Source organism: Xenopus laevis, chromosome 5L (genome assembly GCF_017654675.1).
Source record: "Xenopus laevis strain J_2021 chromosome 5L, Xenopus_laevis_v10.1, whole genome shotgun sequence".
Classification (NCBI taxonomy): Eukaryota; Metazoa; Chordata; class Amphibia; order Anura; family Pipidae; genus Xenopus; species Xenopus laevis.
Window position 1 is genome coordinate 12740726 of NC_054379.1, and position 17608 is coordinate 12758333.

The window sequence follows — 17608 nt, forward strand, 5'->3', positions numbered from 1 at the left end:
GTCAGTGTATTAAAGTAAAGGTTTCAACCGACTCCGACACAGCCTGTCTTTAGAGAGACAGATTGCTGAGGAGGGTAGTAATTGAGAGAACTTGATTATTTCAGAAATTGTACAGAGTGATTAACTGATACTTACACATTTCCTAATTTACATGAGATTAAGGGGCCGATTCACTAGTTTCGAGTGAAGGATTCGAAGTTAAAAAACTTCGAATTTCGAAGTTTTTTTTTGGGCTACTTCGACCATCGAATGGGCTACTTCGACCTTCGACTATGACTTTGAATCGAAGGATTCGAAGTAAAAATCGTACGACTATTCGACCATTCGATAGTCGAAGTACTGTCTCTTTAAAAAAAACTTCGACCCCCTAGTTCGCCATCTAAAAGCTACCGAAGTCAATATTAGCCTATGGGGAAGGTCCCCATAGGCTTGGCTTACTGTTTTTTGATCGAAGGGTATTCCTTCGATCGTTGGATTTAAATCCTTCGAATCGTTTGAAGTCGAAGGATTTTAATTCCTAGTCGAATATCGAGGGTTAATTAACCCTCGATATTCGACCCTTAGTGAATCGGCCCCTAAGTTTCTATGAAATGATGCAACCCTTACAGTGTGCTTTACTCGCATATAAATTCAGTCAAAAAAGTCAATTGGACAAAGTACTGTTTTATTATTAATGAGAAAAAGGAAATCAGTTTTAACATTTCGAATTATTTGATTAGAATAGAGTCAATGGGAGACGGCTATACCGTAATTTGGAGCTTTCTGGATAATGGGTTTCTGTATAATGGATTCTATATCAAAGTCAAAGTAAACTTTGTCATCTCAGCAGTATACGAATACACAGTGAGACGAGACGACGTGGCTCCAGCTAGTACAGATCCCAAAAAGGCACTTAAAATACACAATAAATATGTAAACATGAAACGTGCAATATATTGGCAGAAATTGAATATATGCATGTGTAAACCTTTAGAATTGTGCAAATAAATTAACAGTTCACAAAGTTAGGTTCACAGTTCAGGTGTGTCTGGAATGTAGTGGGAGGGCAGGCAGCGAGTTGAGGAGTCTGATAGCTTGCGGGAGAAAAATAAAAAATATATATACTGTATGTCAATGCATGAGAGACAAATGCTGAGAGGGGGATAGTGAAAAGCAACTTGATAAATGATTTCAATTCGTCGATGGGAGTTAGGATGACTGTTTTAATAAAAAAATTATATTAATTCGAATTTTAGTAAATAACCCCCTAAGTCTACTAAAAAAAATCATGTAGGGGGTCAAAAACTCGAAAAATTTGAGTTTTCTTTTACTGTAAAATCTGAATCTTTATTTAAAAAAAAAGCCCACATTTTTTTGCAATTTATTATACCCAGAGGATGGAAAAAGTCTGAACCTGAAAATCCGGCATCTCAGACCTGCTGAGGTTGTATATAAGTCAATGGGGGAAGTCCCAAAGATCTGATCTACGCTTGCTTTCATGAAATAATCAGATTTTGTGATTTTCGGGGAAAATACCTGAAAAAATTGGCGTTTCGTATCATCCCGAACATGAAATTTTCTGAAATAAATAAGGGGAAAAAAACCTGTGCAGATTTGGTCAGAGTATATTTCAGAAAATAGAGATAATTTCCGGATTTTGATATATAACCCCCTTAAACATTAAATAAACCCAATAGGATTGTTTTACCTCCAACGAAGATTAATTATATCTTAGTTGGGATCAAGTACAAGGTATGTTGTTTTTAATAATTCAATTAAAATATATATCATTAAAATGGAGTCTATAGGAGGTGACTTTCCTATAATTCAGAGCTTTCCAGATAACGGGTTACTGGATAATGGAGCTTATACCTGTAGATTAAACCTACAGATTGTAAAACACTGGTGCAGCACCAAAACATACCCCCAGCATCACTTTATGCACCTCTGTATATCCCCCTGTGCTGGTCTCTTTATAGCTCGGAATACAACGAGCAGCTTTATATAGGAATAAAGTTATCACTGGAGCAGTTGCACTACTCGCTTCTTCTAAAATGAGTCTATTCAGGAAAGCAGAAGAGATTGGGGACACCTACCTGTGGTTATGGTAACACCTGGAGGAAGTTGTTTGCAGTTTAGAGGGGAATTTAACACAAGTGTGGTGAATGGGACTTGTGCTGAACACATATTTTACCTATTGCTTTAGGGCAGAGACACACACTCAGATTCGGGGAGATTAGTCGCCCAGCGACAAAGCTCCTCTTCTTCGGGCGACTAATCTCCCCGAACTGCCTCCCGTCAGCCAGAATGTAAATCTCAGACGAGTTGGCAATCCCTGCGCTTTGTTTTCCGAAGTCGCTCCGGAGCACCATCCTGTCAGCGATTTACATTCTAGCCGGCGGGAGGCAGTTCAGGGAACTTAGTCGCCCCGAATAAGAGATTTGTCCCTGGGCGACTAATCTCCCTGAATCTGAGCATGTCTCTGCCCTTAGTAGCAAAAAAAGTGTTTTTCTTGAGGTAAAAGGAAAATTGAAGCTACTCCATGTTTGTTCATGTGACATTGATCATTACATTGCCAGAAAACAGATAATCCCCTTGCTTAATGGGCTCCTCGCCAAAATAGGTTGAATGAAGGGGTTATATACTGGTAATTTTTACAAAGACTAAACATGGGGATCTTAATGTTCCGGTCTGTCCTGTACAGTTTTAAAAAAAAAAAAAAGAAAGATTTGTACCTTTAAAATGATTTTTACGGCCGAACTCCACAGGCGTTTGTCGTTGGATCAGCAAAATGCAGATGACAAGCCATAGAAACATATTTGGGCTGGACAAAAAGTAGCAAGAAAAAACGACAGTACACCCGACACCACTGTCTGATGTGAACGCAGCGTCTTCATCTGACAGTCTAACCCATGTCGTTTTTACCTGCGACTTTTCGCTCAGTCCAATTAAATTTTGATGCCTGCGCCTACATCCAACTTGTCGCCTGTGTTTTGTCGCTGAACGCCAATCCAATGAAAAACACCGGTGGAGTCCTGCTCTCAGTATTAGGGATGCACCAAATCCAGGATTCGGCCGAATCCTTCTGCAAATTAGGGGCAGGGAGGGAAATCGTGTGACTTTTTGTCATAAAACAAGGAAGTAAAATATGTTTTCCCCTTCCCATCCCTAATTTGCATATGCAAATTAGGGTCCGGATTTGGTTGAATCTTTTGCAAAGGATTCGGCCGAATCCAAAATAGTGTATTCGGTGCATCCCTACTGAGTATGATGTAGGGCAGTGAGCCCCAGCCAGTAGCTTATGAGTAACATGTTGCTCTCATTAGCCTCAAAGCAGGTGCTTATTTTTGAATTCCAGGCAAGTTTCGGTTGTATAAAAACCAGGTGCCCTGCCAAACAGAGTCTCAATGTACAATCCACATAGGGGCTACTAAATGGCCAATCACAGCTCTTATTTGGTACCAACAGGGAGATTGTTCCTTCGCTCTGCCAATGCTAGAATAAGTTTGCCGGTGCCTCAATCCTCCATAAAGGGTTACCGCAATCCCATATTAGTCCATAAAATAGTAGTTAGAGAGCGGATACTGCTAAAACATTTTATTATGGACTACAAATCACACGACATGTTTCGGGCATGGCCCTTTCTCAAGTGTAATCCCAGTGTAAAGCGTGAAAACATTTAAACACACCCCTCCTCCCTCCAAGTGGATAATCAGATTCTTCAAGTGTGTCCATTTCATTTTGTTCAGCTCAGAACAAAGTCTTTCAAAATCCAAGACCATCCATATGCTAGAAAAAATACATAGTTAATAAATAGTGCTAAAAATGTAACCAATCTCTTTCCCCACCTTATCCAAAAAACGATGTGTAGAAAGATAATGATCAACATGTTAAAATATACGTATGTAACAATATTTTGTAACCCTGTAACAATTTATTCTATTGGGATTGTAACAGGGTTACAAAAAATTGTTACATACGTATATTTTAACATGTTGATTATTAGCTTTGTACACGTGTATCGTTTTTTGGTGGGGAAAGAGATTGGTTACATTTTTAGCACTATTTATTAACTATGTATTTCTTCCAGCATATGGATTGTCTTGGCTTTTATATGGACTTTTAAAAGACTGTTCTGAGCTGAACAAAACGAAATGGACACCTGAATCTTATTTGGTACCCCAAGAACATTTTTCATGCTTTTGTCGCCGCCTCAACTCCTTTTTCCTCTGAACGTTGCTCACGGGTGAAAAAGTTTGGAGGTCCCTGAAGTAGAGAGATAGTCTTAGAGCATTTGCAATGAGCTTTAATAGATTATTGGTGTTTTTTGAGTTCTTTAACTTTTTATTCAGCAGCTCTCCAGTTTGCAGTTTCAGCAGTCTGGTTGCTAGGGTACAAATGACCATAGTAACGGGAGGAGAGGGGGCTCTGCAGCTGGGGGATGGTGTGGGGACCCCCTGAGGCCCCTCAGTCCGACGCTGGTTAAGCCACAGGGGCGGCCAAGTTGCACCAAGTGTATCATTCAGATGTGCAGCAAACATTGCTCACCATTCCCATCAGCTTTTGGAAAGCGAGCAAATAGGGATGGGAGCTGTAGTTCAGCAGATCTGTAGCTACACATTGCCTGAGAGACCGCAGAACTATCGCCATTTTGTCCCCCCTCTTTTCTCCTACAACTCCCACTGAGGTAACAAGATTATAGCGGCCCCACAGAAGTCATTTTAGTACCATTCGCTGCTACTGGCCAAGAATTTCCACAGAAACCACGTGACGTGTTTGTATTCCACATAGGCCAGGCCTCGTTCTCATAGTAAGGCAATTAAATCAGATTTCCACACGTTTACGGAGCACACAATGATGCGCTGAATAGATCTAGCTCCCTGTGTATTAATCTCAGGACTCCGCTTGCCCTCAGTCTTGTCAGCCGCCATCACACCCGCGTTCCTTCATGCATCCAATTAAGAAGCGTTTCCTTGGCTTTCCGCCATATTTTAAACTCTCCCAAGGGCGCTCCTATTGGTTATCGCCTCGCAACCAGCCACGAATCAGAGGAGAGGCCGAAGCAATGGGCGGATACTTTCGTCGTGCCCTAACAGCTCCATGCTTCCAATTCAAACTGAAAGGCCGCCCCTTCCTATTATTCAACGCTACTGTTAACCAATAGGGAAACAGCTATCGGTCGTATTGGCCAATGGCACAAGCCGAAGTCGGAGCTACCGACCAATCCCCTTAGCGATTGCTCTCCCAAGCCTCCTGACTGCTGCTAGTGTGTTTTTTGTTGGACGGCGCGAAGTTTGAATTGGGAAATGCGATCGCGGAGAGAACGGGGAATTATTTTTATTTAGCGCAACCGGGTCCTCTGGATATCAGTTCCCAAGGTAAGTGCACGTCCATGAATTACAATAAAGGCCACAGGCGATTATTATTGTGACTTGTGAGGGAATGTACAAGGGCAGGGAACAGCCGCCCACATCCTTCATATCACACCGGCCGCCTTCAGCCTTTACTCCTTGTGCTTAAAACATGGCTGACAGGGGATGATGGGACTTGTAGTTTCAACAAATAGTGTATCTTGTTTATGGAATCCATACGAATTGTTTTCATACTGGGGATGGGCAAATGCAGCTCTTCAGCATTCCACTGTGCTTCAATGACTTCTGGGAGGCACTGGGTTAAAAGGGAAGCATTTGGGAGCAAGAGCTTGCAATTCACTACTTTATTTGTCAGATATTATTATTATTCCTTTTATATTCAGGGCCAGGGGTTCCTCTAAACTACTGAGCCCAGATCTGGACTGAGAATCAAAACAGGACCAGATACACCTAAACATCCCCCAGCAGCCCCTCTGGCATTTGCCAAAACCCACAGCTTGCCAGTCCGGACCTGACTGGGTCCCTGAGACATTTCCTGGTTGTAGTGTGGGCAGTAGGGGTTACCACCTTTTCTGGAAAAAAATACCAGCCTTTCTATATATTTATCTTTTTTCCCTATTAATAACATTTGGCTCAACCATCATTTTTACCGGCCAGGCTAGTAAAATATGGGCCAGGTGGCAACCCTAATTCCAGATACACTTAAACATCCCCCAGCAGCCCCTCTGGCATTTGCCAAAACCCACAGCTTGCCAGTCCGAGCCTGACTTGAGTATATGAGACACTTCCTGGTTGTAGTGTGGACAGCAGGGTTGCCAGGTCTAATTTTCAAAACCAGTCAAAGTCGGCTACAAAACCAGCCGAGGCACTTCAAAAGTAGTACCAAAATAGCACAATATGTGCAGTGAAAAAAAAGTAAAAAAAAAAAAATTAATATATGTGAAAAAACACGTTTTTCCTATTTTCACTGTTTGCAAGTTTTTCCATGAAGCAAAATGGAATAGATTCACCCGTCACCAGGGGTGTAAGTACAGAAGGGGGCCCAGGAGGTATATGGACCCCATCAGGCCCTAATACATATACAATTTCAATAAATATTGGTAAAACAGCTCAAACCTCTAGACATTTTGGTGGCCAGCAGATATTTGGCCCAAAATTGTCTGAAACTGAGAACAGTCACCGGAAAATGTGAGAAAGCTCAAGAGTGACGGGAGACTGGGGTACAGAGCCCAAAATCTGCTAACTCCCGACTTTCTCTGTAATAATAAAACCATAGCTTGTACTTGATCCCAACTAAGATATAATTAATCCTTATTGGAAGCAAAACCAGACTATTGGGTTTATTTCATGTGTACAGGTAATAATAACAGCTAAAACCAAGAGAATAAAAAAGTAAACCCTCCTTACCTTCCACACCCCAAACCAATTAAACAAGTGCTTAATGCAATGGATCACTGTACCACTGACTTGTTATTCATGGGGGCCCATACCAGGCCTTTAGGAACTTATCTGGTTTCCTTCTACTTCTGGTCATATCTATGAAAATAGTTTATTGACAGTGAAATTCTGCCACTCATTTTCTATGGAATTTGGGGGTGGGTGGGGGTTCTATTTAACAATGGCTAACCATGGCAAGGTCTATTTTTCACTCTTTGATAAATATGCCCTGTTGAGTGTTGGCTTTATGGGTGTAACTCACTATTCCTGAAAATGGCAGCAGAACTTCATACACATAATAGTACAGATAAAAACTAACAGAACAGAGAAACAAACTATTTAGATTTGGATAACAGGTCCCATACCTGTACCTAATATTTCAAGATCTGCAGAAATCCAGATTAATCGCATTTGAGTGCCTGCGGCTCAGATACACTGTACATCCCCAACACAACTAGAGGACACCTGAATGCTCATATACATAGCACCCTGCAGCTACATCTCCCACAAGGAGGACGCAGGTGGAACAGAATAAATGACATTACATTCAGCAGTATGCATTAAAGCCAGAGGCTCCCAAATCCGCATCAATTTAAATAAAAAAAGAGATGTTAAACAGTAGCTTCAGGCTACAATGTAGCAGGAGGAAAAACTTTATAAAATAGCATGTTAGAAGGGGTAAATGGCCGTATTTTAAATTTCAACTAGGGATGCACCGAATCCAGGATATGGTTCAGGATTCAGCCATTTTCAGCAGGATTCGGCCGAATTCTTAAAATCATGTGACTTTTGGTCATAAGACAATGAAGCTTTCTATTTCCCTCCCCCTCACTGATTTGTATATGCAAATTAGGATTTGGTTCGGTATTCAGCCGAATCTTTCACAGAGGATTCAGGGGTTCGGCCGAATCCAAAATAGTGGATTTGGTGCATCCCTAATTTCAACACCTTATATACCAGAAGCGGACAGACATTAATTGACTGGGACTTCTAATGGGGTGATGTCTATTACACAGGCCGAGGCTGATTAAAAGGCAGGTATCTTGGTGCTTAAAGGGGTTGTTCATCTTTAAATTAACTTTAAGTATGATGTAGAGAGTGATATTCTGAGACAATTTGCAGTTGGTTTTCATTTTTTTAATATTTGTGGTTTTTGATTTATTTTGCTCTTTATTCAGCAGCTCTGCAGTTTGCCGTTTCAGCAATTGGGTTGCTAGGGTTACCCTAGCAACCAGGAATTGATTTAAATAACAGACTGGAATATGAATAGGAGAGGCCTGAATAGAAAGATGAGGAATAAAGCTGGAAAGAATCAGCAGAAAACTGCAAATACTGTAATTCAAAAACTATAAAAATTAAATAATGAAGACCAATTGAAAGGTTGCTTAGAATTGGTTATTATAAAACATACTAAAAGTTAGCTTTAAGGAAAACTGTACCCCCCCCCCCCGAACAATGTGGGTCTCTATAGAAAGATATTGCATAAAACAGCTCATATGTAAAACCCTGCTTCATGTAAATAAACCATTTTCATAATAATATACTATATATATATATATATATATATATATATATATATATATATATATATATATATATATATAGTGAATAAAGTACCCCCTCTTGTAAAACATAAGGATATTATAAGTTACCGAGGAGTTTCATGACCATATAAAAGTACGAGGCCGAAGGCCGAGTGTTTTTATACAGGTCATGGAACTCCGAGGTAACTTCTAATATCCTTATGTTTTACAAGAGGGGGTACTTTATTTATTATAATACATAAATTTTAGTGAGTCATGTGACAGAAATGACATCACTACTCACCGTTTATAACTGATGACATCACTACTCACCGTTTATAAGGATATAATTTACAGGATATTCATGGCTTTTGTGTATTATATAGTGAATAAAGTACCCCCTCTTGTAAAATATAAGGATATTATAAGTTACCGAGGAGTTTCATGACCATATAAAAGTACGAGGCCGAAGGCCGAGTGTTTTTATACAGGTCATGGAACTCCGAGGTAACTTCTAATATCCTCATATTTTACAACTGGGGGTACTTTATTTATTATAATACACAAATTTTAGTGAGTCATGTGACAGAAATGACATCACTACTCACCGTTTATAACTGATGACATCACTACTCACCGTTTATAAGGATATAATTTACAGGATATTCATGGCTTTTGTGTATTATATAGTGAATAAAGTACCCCCTCTTGTAAAATATAAGGATATTATAAGTTACCGAGGAGTTTCATGACCATATAAAAACACGAGGCCGAAGGCCGAGTGTTTTTATACAGGTCATGGAACTCCGAGGTTACTTATAATATCCTCATATTTTACAACTGGGGGTACTTTATTAATTATAATACACAAATTTTAGTGAGTCATGTGACAGAAATTACATCACTACTCACCGTTTATAACTGATGACATCACTACTCACCGTTTATAAGGATATAATTTACAAGATATTCATGGCTTTTGTGTATTATATATATATATATATATATATACCAGTTTGATAAGATTCTTTAATATGATATAAACAATTTGTTGCTTGTTGGGGTAAAGTTTTTTCTTTAAATGTGAACCACCCCTTTAATGCTTGCGGTTTGGTCCATTCCAGGTGAACTGCTGGGAGTGATCCTGTAGGAGCAGCAGGATGAGTTGGGTCGTGGAGGAATGGAAGGAGGGGCTGCCCACAAAGACCCTTCAGAAGATCCAGGAGCTGGAAAGTCAGTTGGACAAGCTAAAGAAAGAACGGCAGCAAAGGCAATTTCAACTGGAGTCTATGGAGGATGCTTTCCAAAAGCAGAAACAAAAGGTGATCTATATTTACCCTGTACTGGGAATGCAAACACTGAATCCCAGTAAGAGGTTCAGTGCTCCTTCCTTTTAGCTCCCAGCATGTTTGCTATGGGCACATGGGGAGATTCCCAGAGTTATCTGCATTTCTGACCCTGCAGGGCCCATGCAATTACCCTTAAACTTCATGGAGGGGCAGCTCCCATGCTTTTTTGTGCCCACTGAGGTGGAAATTATATGGTGGTGTAATGCTCAGAATCTCTCCATTTTCCATTGCCCTGAGGCTGGGGTCACAGCAGAGGGTCCCACTTGGGAAAGGTACTTCCATGTAAGTTCCCAAGGGGATGTCTAAGCAACAATGGGCATACTTATAATTTTTTTTTTTTGCTTTGGCTGAACAGGCAGAAAGTGAAAAAAACGAAGTTGCCGCCATAAAACGAGAGAATCAGAGTTTGATAGAGACGTGTGACAACCAGGAGAAGGCGAAGCAGAAGATTACACATGAGTTCCAGGTGAAGGAGTCACAGGTCAACTTCCTGGAAGGGCAACTCAGCGCCAGCAAGAAGCAAATTGAAAAACTGGAGCAAGAGCTTAAAAGGTTATTTCTGCATCTATAAAGATAGAGAAAAGATAGATATAGATAGATATATATGATAAATGAGATAGATAGATAGATAGATAGATAGATAGATAGATGGAAGATAGATATAGACAGATAGATAGATGATTGATAGATAGATGATAGAATTGGGTTGGGTGGATGGATGGATAGACAGAGAGAGATATGATAAATAAGAGATAGATAGAAGTGATAGATACAGATGTCTGTTTTTTCATGGCACATTTATATCACACAGGTACAAGAACGACCTGGAGAAAAGCCAACTGTCATTTAATGCCTGTGACATGTCAGTGTGCGTCACTCCCCAGAAGAGCTTTGTGGCTCCGTATACACCAAATAAATACAATGGTAATCTCCTGATTTATACATTTTAGCTTTAGTCATGCTATTTGTTTTTGTGCTAGATTTATTTAATTGCTGGTTGGTTCTTTAGATTCGAGGTATGAGGAATTGCAAGAGAAATACCAGAAAGAGGTGGAAGAGAGGAAGAGGTTGGAAACAGAACTGAAAGTATTAAGGGTAAGTCACCGATCTACACCAAGATCTTGTTGGGTACATGCAGCTGGTTGTGTTGTACCTCCCAATATTCAGTAATGCACATTTATCAGGCTCAAATTACAAATTCATGTGAGTTTTTAAAGACTCCCCTAAACTCGCATAAATTCGACCAATTGAAATCTTTTAAAGAATTGATTTTTTTAAACTTGGATGAATAGAATCGACACAAAAACTTGAATCAAATTTGATTTGAATTATAAAGACTAGATTCTCCGGGGGGAAAAAAACCTTGAATGTCAGGAAGGCTGCGAACAAATGAAAATTAATCCCTGTACCTCTACCATTGACTTAAACAGCAATTTTGTAGGTTTGAGGTGGCTTATGGCAAAAAATAGAAAATTGATTTCAAATTTTCTATTCGAACCTTGATAAATCTGCCCCTAAATGTCTGGTGCCAGCGCTGCTACTGAATGTCACTTGGATAATGAGAAGAGTCCTCTGAATTGAAAGTACCAGTAGGTCTTTCCAGCTGACACAAGGTCACCCATTCCGATTAGAAGAAAAGAGGTTCTGCCTGGATATTTGGAAGTGATTTTTTACAGTGAGAGCTGTGAAGATGTGGAATTGTCTCCCTGAATCAGTGGTACAGGCTGATACATTAGATAGGTATAAGAAGGGGTTGGGTGGTGTTTAGCAAGTGAGGGAATACAGGGATATGGGAGATAGCTCATAGTACAAGTTGATCCAGGGACTGGTCCCATTGCCATTTTGGAGTCAGGAAGGAATTTTTCCCCCTCTGAGGCAAATTGGAGAGGCTTCAGATGGGTTTTTCACCTTCCTCTGGATCAACTGGCAACTAGGTTTTATATATATATATATATATATATATATATATATATATATATATATATATATATATATATATATATATATATATATATATATACTTAAAGTTGAACTTGATGGATGTGTCTTTTTTTTCAACTTAACTTACTATGTTACTATGAAAGGAAAGGAAACAAGAGATTTAAACCCCACCCTCTGTTGTGTGTTTAGATATAGATATATATCAGCAGGATTCGGCTGAATCCGATTCCTAATTTGCATATGCAAATTAGGGGCGGGGGAAATTGTGTGACTTTAATATCCTATATATATATAGGATATTATAAGTTACCGAGGAGTTTCATGACCATCAGCCGAGTGTTTTTATACAGGTCATGGAACTCCGAGGTAACTTCTAATATCCTCATATTTTGCAACTGGAGGTACTTTATTTATTATAATACACAAATTTCAGCGAATCATGTGACAGAAATGACATCAGAACTCACCGTTTATAACTGATGACATCAGAACTCACCGTTTATAAGGATATAATTTACAATATATATATATATATATATATATATATATATATATATATATATATATATATATATATATATATATGTATGTGGGGTTTGACTGTGATTGGGAGAAAAGGTGCAGGTCGCTGATAGTGGTTTTGACCAATTGCATATTATATCCTTATAAACAGTGCTTAGAGATGTCACCAGTTGTAATTGGTGCTTAGATGTAGTCTTGTGTATTGTCATACTATTATCATATTATGTACCACTTACTTGGCCCATTACACCCAAAACTTGTGCATGATCCACAAAATCACTTTACAAACACAGCTGCGAACCAGACTTTTACTTCACCCAGAACCACCCTCTCTTATTGGGCCCTGACTGGACTCAACCCTGTACCACCCTGATATGGTGGTTATGTCCTCTTGATTCAAAAAATATCTTTTAATATCATGAGGCTGGTGGTACCGGCAGAGTTATGTGGCCCCTGGAAATGTGAAAAGTATTGGATTCACAATCTCTAGCATTTCTTCTTGCGATCGTATGAGTGTATGGTGGGTAATTAGCGGTCAGCATTGCTCCCCACATTAGAAGCAAGAAAGCGTCAAAACCAAATGACTGATGATGATTATTACTGACAGATTACCAAAAATACCGTATACCTTTGGAAATGGGAGAGGTTTCTATTCTTATTGGGAGAATGCACCATACTGTGAATTGTATTCTGGGTTACAGAGATGAGCAGTCAAATGAATATTTTCCCCAGCCAGGCAAAAAGCATTTTAAACATATTTTAGCATTTTAACAGCGCAATTTCTTCCACAGAATGTGCCCCAGCCTACACAGGCCTCTTCCCAGAACAACATCACCCACCGAGATATTGCAAGGCACCAGGCTTCCTCGTCTGTGTTCTCCTGGCAAGAAGACCGAACCCCAAGTCGATCTTCATCCTCCAGTCATAATAAAACCCTTAAGAGAAGTTTTGCATCATCCCACCTCCCGTGGGAGGAGGAAACCCCAAGCAAAAGAGGCATTCGATCGGAGAACTTGGGGATCAATACCAGCGACCCCTACAGCTCTCAGCTTAATGATCAGCTAAAAGCCCAAAATCAAGGTAGTAGGCCTAGTACATTTACTACACATGATACAGCACAGCAAAAATAGGTTCTCTGCCTCAAATATCAGCCTAACTCATCTACGGATAAAGGGGTTGTTCAACTTTTAGTATGATGTAGAGAGTGATATTGCGAGACCATTTTCAATTGGTTTCCATTTTTTATTATTCATGGATTTTGATATATTTATCTTATAACTTTCAATTCAGCAGTTCCCCAGTTTGCAGTTTCTGCAATCTGGTTGCTAGGGTCCAAATTCCCCTAGCAACCATGCATTGATTTGAATAAGAGACTGGAATATGAATAGGAGAGGCCTGAATAGTGCTTATTTGTGCCTTGGGTACCCCTGGAACTATAACAGGGTGACTATTTCACCATCCTCTGTTTTGAAGTTTTACAGCCAGAAAAGGGCAAGGCCTAATAATGATGGAGAATTCTCTAACATCATTAATATTTTGCCAATCAAACAGGGATTTAAATGGAACTTTTTATTGCAGTGGTGACTTTTTAGGATTACTCCAGAACATCCTTACAATTACTTGAACCTTTGGGTAAAAGATTTCAGGAGATATTTGTAGAAGGCAATGGAGGGGACTGAGAAATACAGTAGGAAAAGTGCTGAGTCTCTCATAAAACAGTATACAGTTCAGCAGGAACAGCCCCCAAAGTTGGCTTATAGTCTATACAAAGAAATAAATATTTGTTGTGCTTCAGTAATTAACCCCCTTTTGTTCTCTCCTACAGAGCTGAAATCCAGAATTAATGAGCTGGAGATGCGCTTGCAAGTTCAAGAAAAAGATCTAAAAAATCAGCTAAACAAACTTCAGGAAACCCAAGCTCTGTATGAAAAAAGCCAGCGGGAACTCTCTGAAAGAGACAAAACCCTAGCGAAATGCAAGGATGACTTGGCACGTGTGACTGCTCAGTGTGAGCAGACTGCTAATAAGGTGAGGTCCCATTGTGAACAATACTTATTCCTTCTAGTTTATCTTCACTATTCCTCTCTCAGCATCTGTTTCTCTTCATTCTCTCTTCATGCAGCAGTTGGGTGTCAGATATTCACTGACAGTTAGATCCAATATATCTTATAGGGGGGCTCCTTTTGCCTAGAAGATGTATCAGAGCTCACTCTATTAAAATCACCAGACATCATGTCTCTCTACATGCAGGATTTGTACAAAAGGCAGTTATTGTGTTAGATTTTGTTTGTACTGGAATCAGTTATTTGAGTGAGCTCTAATTCATCTGCTAAGAAAGGGAGCCCCCCTATAAGATATATTGGATCTAACTGTCAATAAATATCTGACACCCAACTGCTGCATGAAGAGAGAATGAGGAGAAACAGATGCTGAGAGGGATATTGAAGATAAATTTGATTATTTCAGAAACAATGCAGAATATTCAATTGATTATACTTAGATAATTTCTTATTTCAGTATGATGAAGCTTATATTAAATTTTGATTAGTTCCCCTTTAAGTTTGATTTTTTGGGAAAAAAAAAAAAGGATGAAATAAGTGTCAGAAGCTAAACGAGCAATTGCTGCTGCATGTTTACACCTTTTTACTAGAACTGCAGCTCTATAATGTTTAAGTTTTTCTTCCCCTTTAATACCCACCCTTTATATTGTATAGTGTGTGTGTATATATATTTATAATATATATGTTATGGGGCACTTATTCCTCTTCATGGGTGATTATTTCAGTGTGCGACGGCGGAACAGAAGTTAAAGAAGGTTTCAGACGAGCTGAGCTGCCAGAGGCAAAACACTGAGAGTGCGAGGATCGCTTTGGAGCACAAACTAAAGGAACGAGAGAAGGAAAACCAACAGGTACAAGGACCAGTCACTCTTTGTATGTATGCCCCACGGCATTATGGGACATGACAAACCATATGGGCGAAGAACTGATGGCTGGATCTTTCTCTGCATTTCATTTTCCCGACAGGAGATATTGCAGCAGCAGAGTTCCCTTAAAAACATGGAGCAGCAGCTGAGCCAGATGAAAGCCAAGATGAGCCAGGAGGCACAACAAGCTAAGAATGACTTCAACGCCCTCCAATCAGAACTTGACCGGGTACTGTGTCTGTTACTTAGTGCTTGTGGGGGAGATCATCCGTTTATTTATTTTGTTTGATTCGGACAAGGATATTCAACCGTGACTATAATGCTAGATGCCTACAAACTTTCCTCACTTTGCCCGCTTCTCTCACTAATAACCCAGGATGTTGGGCAAACGTCATAGGGCTCACTTGGTGTTAGGGAAGAAATACTTTCTATAAAGCATTGCTATAATTATTAACACAAATGTATAAAGATTCTAGCTGTCATAATAACAAAGCACTTTGAGAAGTCACCCACTGTATCTGGAACCAACAGCAAGCAGCAGTCCTGTCCTCTGTATAACAGAGCATTCTGTCCCAGTGGCTGGGCAGATCCTATCTGATCCCCATTGTAAGGAGCAGTCCTGTCCTGCTTTATGGCAGCTGAGATTCTAGCTATCTGTATAACAGAACATTCTGTCCCAGTGGCTGGGCAGATCCTATCTGATCCCCATTGTGAGCAGCAGTCCTGTCCTGCTTTATGGCAGCTGAGATTCTAGCTATCTGTATAACAGAGCATTCTGTCCCAGTGGCTGGGCAGATCCTATCTGATCCCCATTGTAAGCAGCAGTCCTGTCCTGCTTTATGGCAGCTGAGATTTTAGCTATATGTATAAAAGAGCATTCTGTCCCAGTGGCTGCGCAGATCCTATCTGATCCCCATTGTAAGCAGCAGTCCTGTCCTGCTTTATGGCAGCTGAGATTCTAGTTATCTGTATAACAGAGCATTCTGTCCCAGTGGCTGCACAGATCCTATCTGATCCCCATTGTAAGCAGCATTCCTGTCCTGCTTTATGGCAGCTGAGATTCTAGCTATCTGTATAACAGAGCATTCTTTCCCAGTGGCTGCACAGATCCTATCTGATCCTCATTGTAAGCAGCAGTCCTGTCCTGCTTTATGGCTGAGATTCTAGCTATCTGTATAACAGAACATTCTGTCCCAGTGGCTGCACAGATCCTATCTGATCCTCATTGTAAGCAGCAGTCCTGTCCTGCTTTATGGCTGAGATTCTAGCTATCTGTATAACAGAACATTCTGTCCCAGTGGCTGCACAGATCCTATCTGATCCCCATTGTAAGCAGCAGTCCTGTCCTGCTTTATGGCAGCTGAGATTCTAGCTATCTGTATAACAGAGCATTCTGTCCCAGTGGCTGCACAGATCCTATCTGATCCCCATTGTAAGCAGCAGTCCTGCCCTGCTTTATGGCAGCTGAGATTCTAGCTATCTGTATAACAGAGCATTCTGTCCCAGTGGCTGCACAGATCCTATCTGATCCCCATTGTAAGCAGCAGTCCTGTATTGCTTTATGGCTTAGATTCTGTCAAAAATACAGTGGGTCAATTGCCCAAAATTGCACAGTGCTATTATTCCTTAACAGGTCTAAGTAACAGAATGACTGAAAAAAGAAACATTAGGGGCCCATTCACTAAGCTCGAGTGAAGGAATAGAGGAAAAAAACGTTGAATTTCGAATGTTTTTTTTTGCCACTTCGACCTTTCGACTACGACGTTGAATCAAACGATTCGAACTAAAAAACGTTCGACTATTCGATAGTCGAAGTACTGTCTCTTTAAAAAAAACTTCGACCCCCTAGTTCTCCACCTAAAACCTACCGAGGCCAATGTTAGCCTGTGGAGAAGGTCCCCATAGGCTTTACAAGGTTTTTTTGATCGAAGGAATTTGGTTCGATTCGAAGGATTTAATCGTTGGATCGAACGAATTGCGCTAAATCCTTCGATATTCAAAGGATTTCAATTGGGCAGTAGGTAAACCTAGGTAAATGTGAATGCGAATAAAACATATACTAAAGGTGAATATAGATTCGATGCACCTTAAAATAGAGAAGAGCAACATGTAACCATAACACATTCAGACAGCAGATGGCACTGCAGAGGTGTAGGATACCCGTGTGTCTCTTTTCTCTAAATATATGTGATCGATTTGCATTAGTATAATGGGAGGTTTGTCTGCTCTCAATATTAAGGCAATTTCAGATTTTAACTGTACCTTGTGTTTGGTTACTTTAGGCCATTCATACAAAAAAGATTTTGGAAAATGAAAAGGAAGAACTAAGGCAGAGGCTAAGCCGAGAGGAACAAGCCTTGTGTCAGAGCCGAAGTAATGAAAATGATTTAAAGAAAAGCCTGGAGGTATATACAGACACATTTCCGTAGCACATGGCAGCATTATTATATCCTGGTTACATTTTGTAATGGCCTATTTATTCTACATAGGACATCTGCAGATGCCATTTAGTTATGTATGGATGAATATATGGGCTAGAGGTTACTCTAAAGCAACTGC

General features: G+C 40.0%; 1 protein-coding gene across 2 annotated transcripts in view; it reads left to right on the forward strand.

Moving 5' to 3' along the window:
• Positions 1 to 5165: 5165 nt before the first annotated feature.
• The window catches only part of cenpf.L (centromere protein F L homeolog), a 30268-nt gene continuing 17825 nt past the window's right edge, over positions 5166 to 17608 (forward strand). Inside the window, exons 1-10 of one of the 2 annotated variants that reach the window (XM_018262588.2) lie at positions 5166 to 5357; positions 9436 to 9633; positions 10016 to 10212; positions 10472 to 10584; positions 10670 to 10755; positions 12915 to 13203; positions 13949 to 14151; positions 14909 to 15034; positions 15150 to 15278; positions 17332 to 17454. In XM_018262588.2, coding sequence (XP_018118077.1) covers positions 9472 to 9633; positions 10016 to 10212; positions 10472 to 10584; positions 10670 to 10755; positions 12915 to 13203; positions 13949 to 14151; positions 14909 to 15034; positions 15150 to 15278; positions 17332 to 17454 — 1428 coding nt within the window. In that variant the 5' untranslated portion in view covers positions 5166 to 5357; positions 9436 to 9471. The remainder of the gene's footprint in view (positions 5358 to 9435; positions 9634 to 10015; positions 10213 to 10471; positions 10585 to 10669; positions 10756 to 12914; positions 13204 to 13948; positions 14152 to 14908; positions 15035 to 15149; positions 15279 to 17331; positions 17455 to 17608) is intronic. The other variant, XM_018262589.2, reaches the window with a different exon arrangement.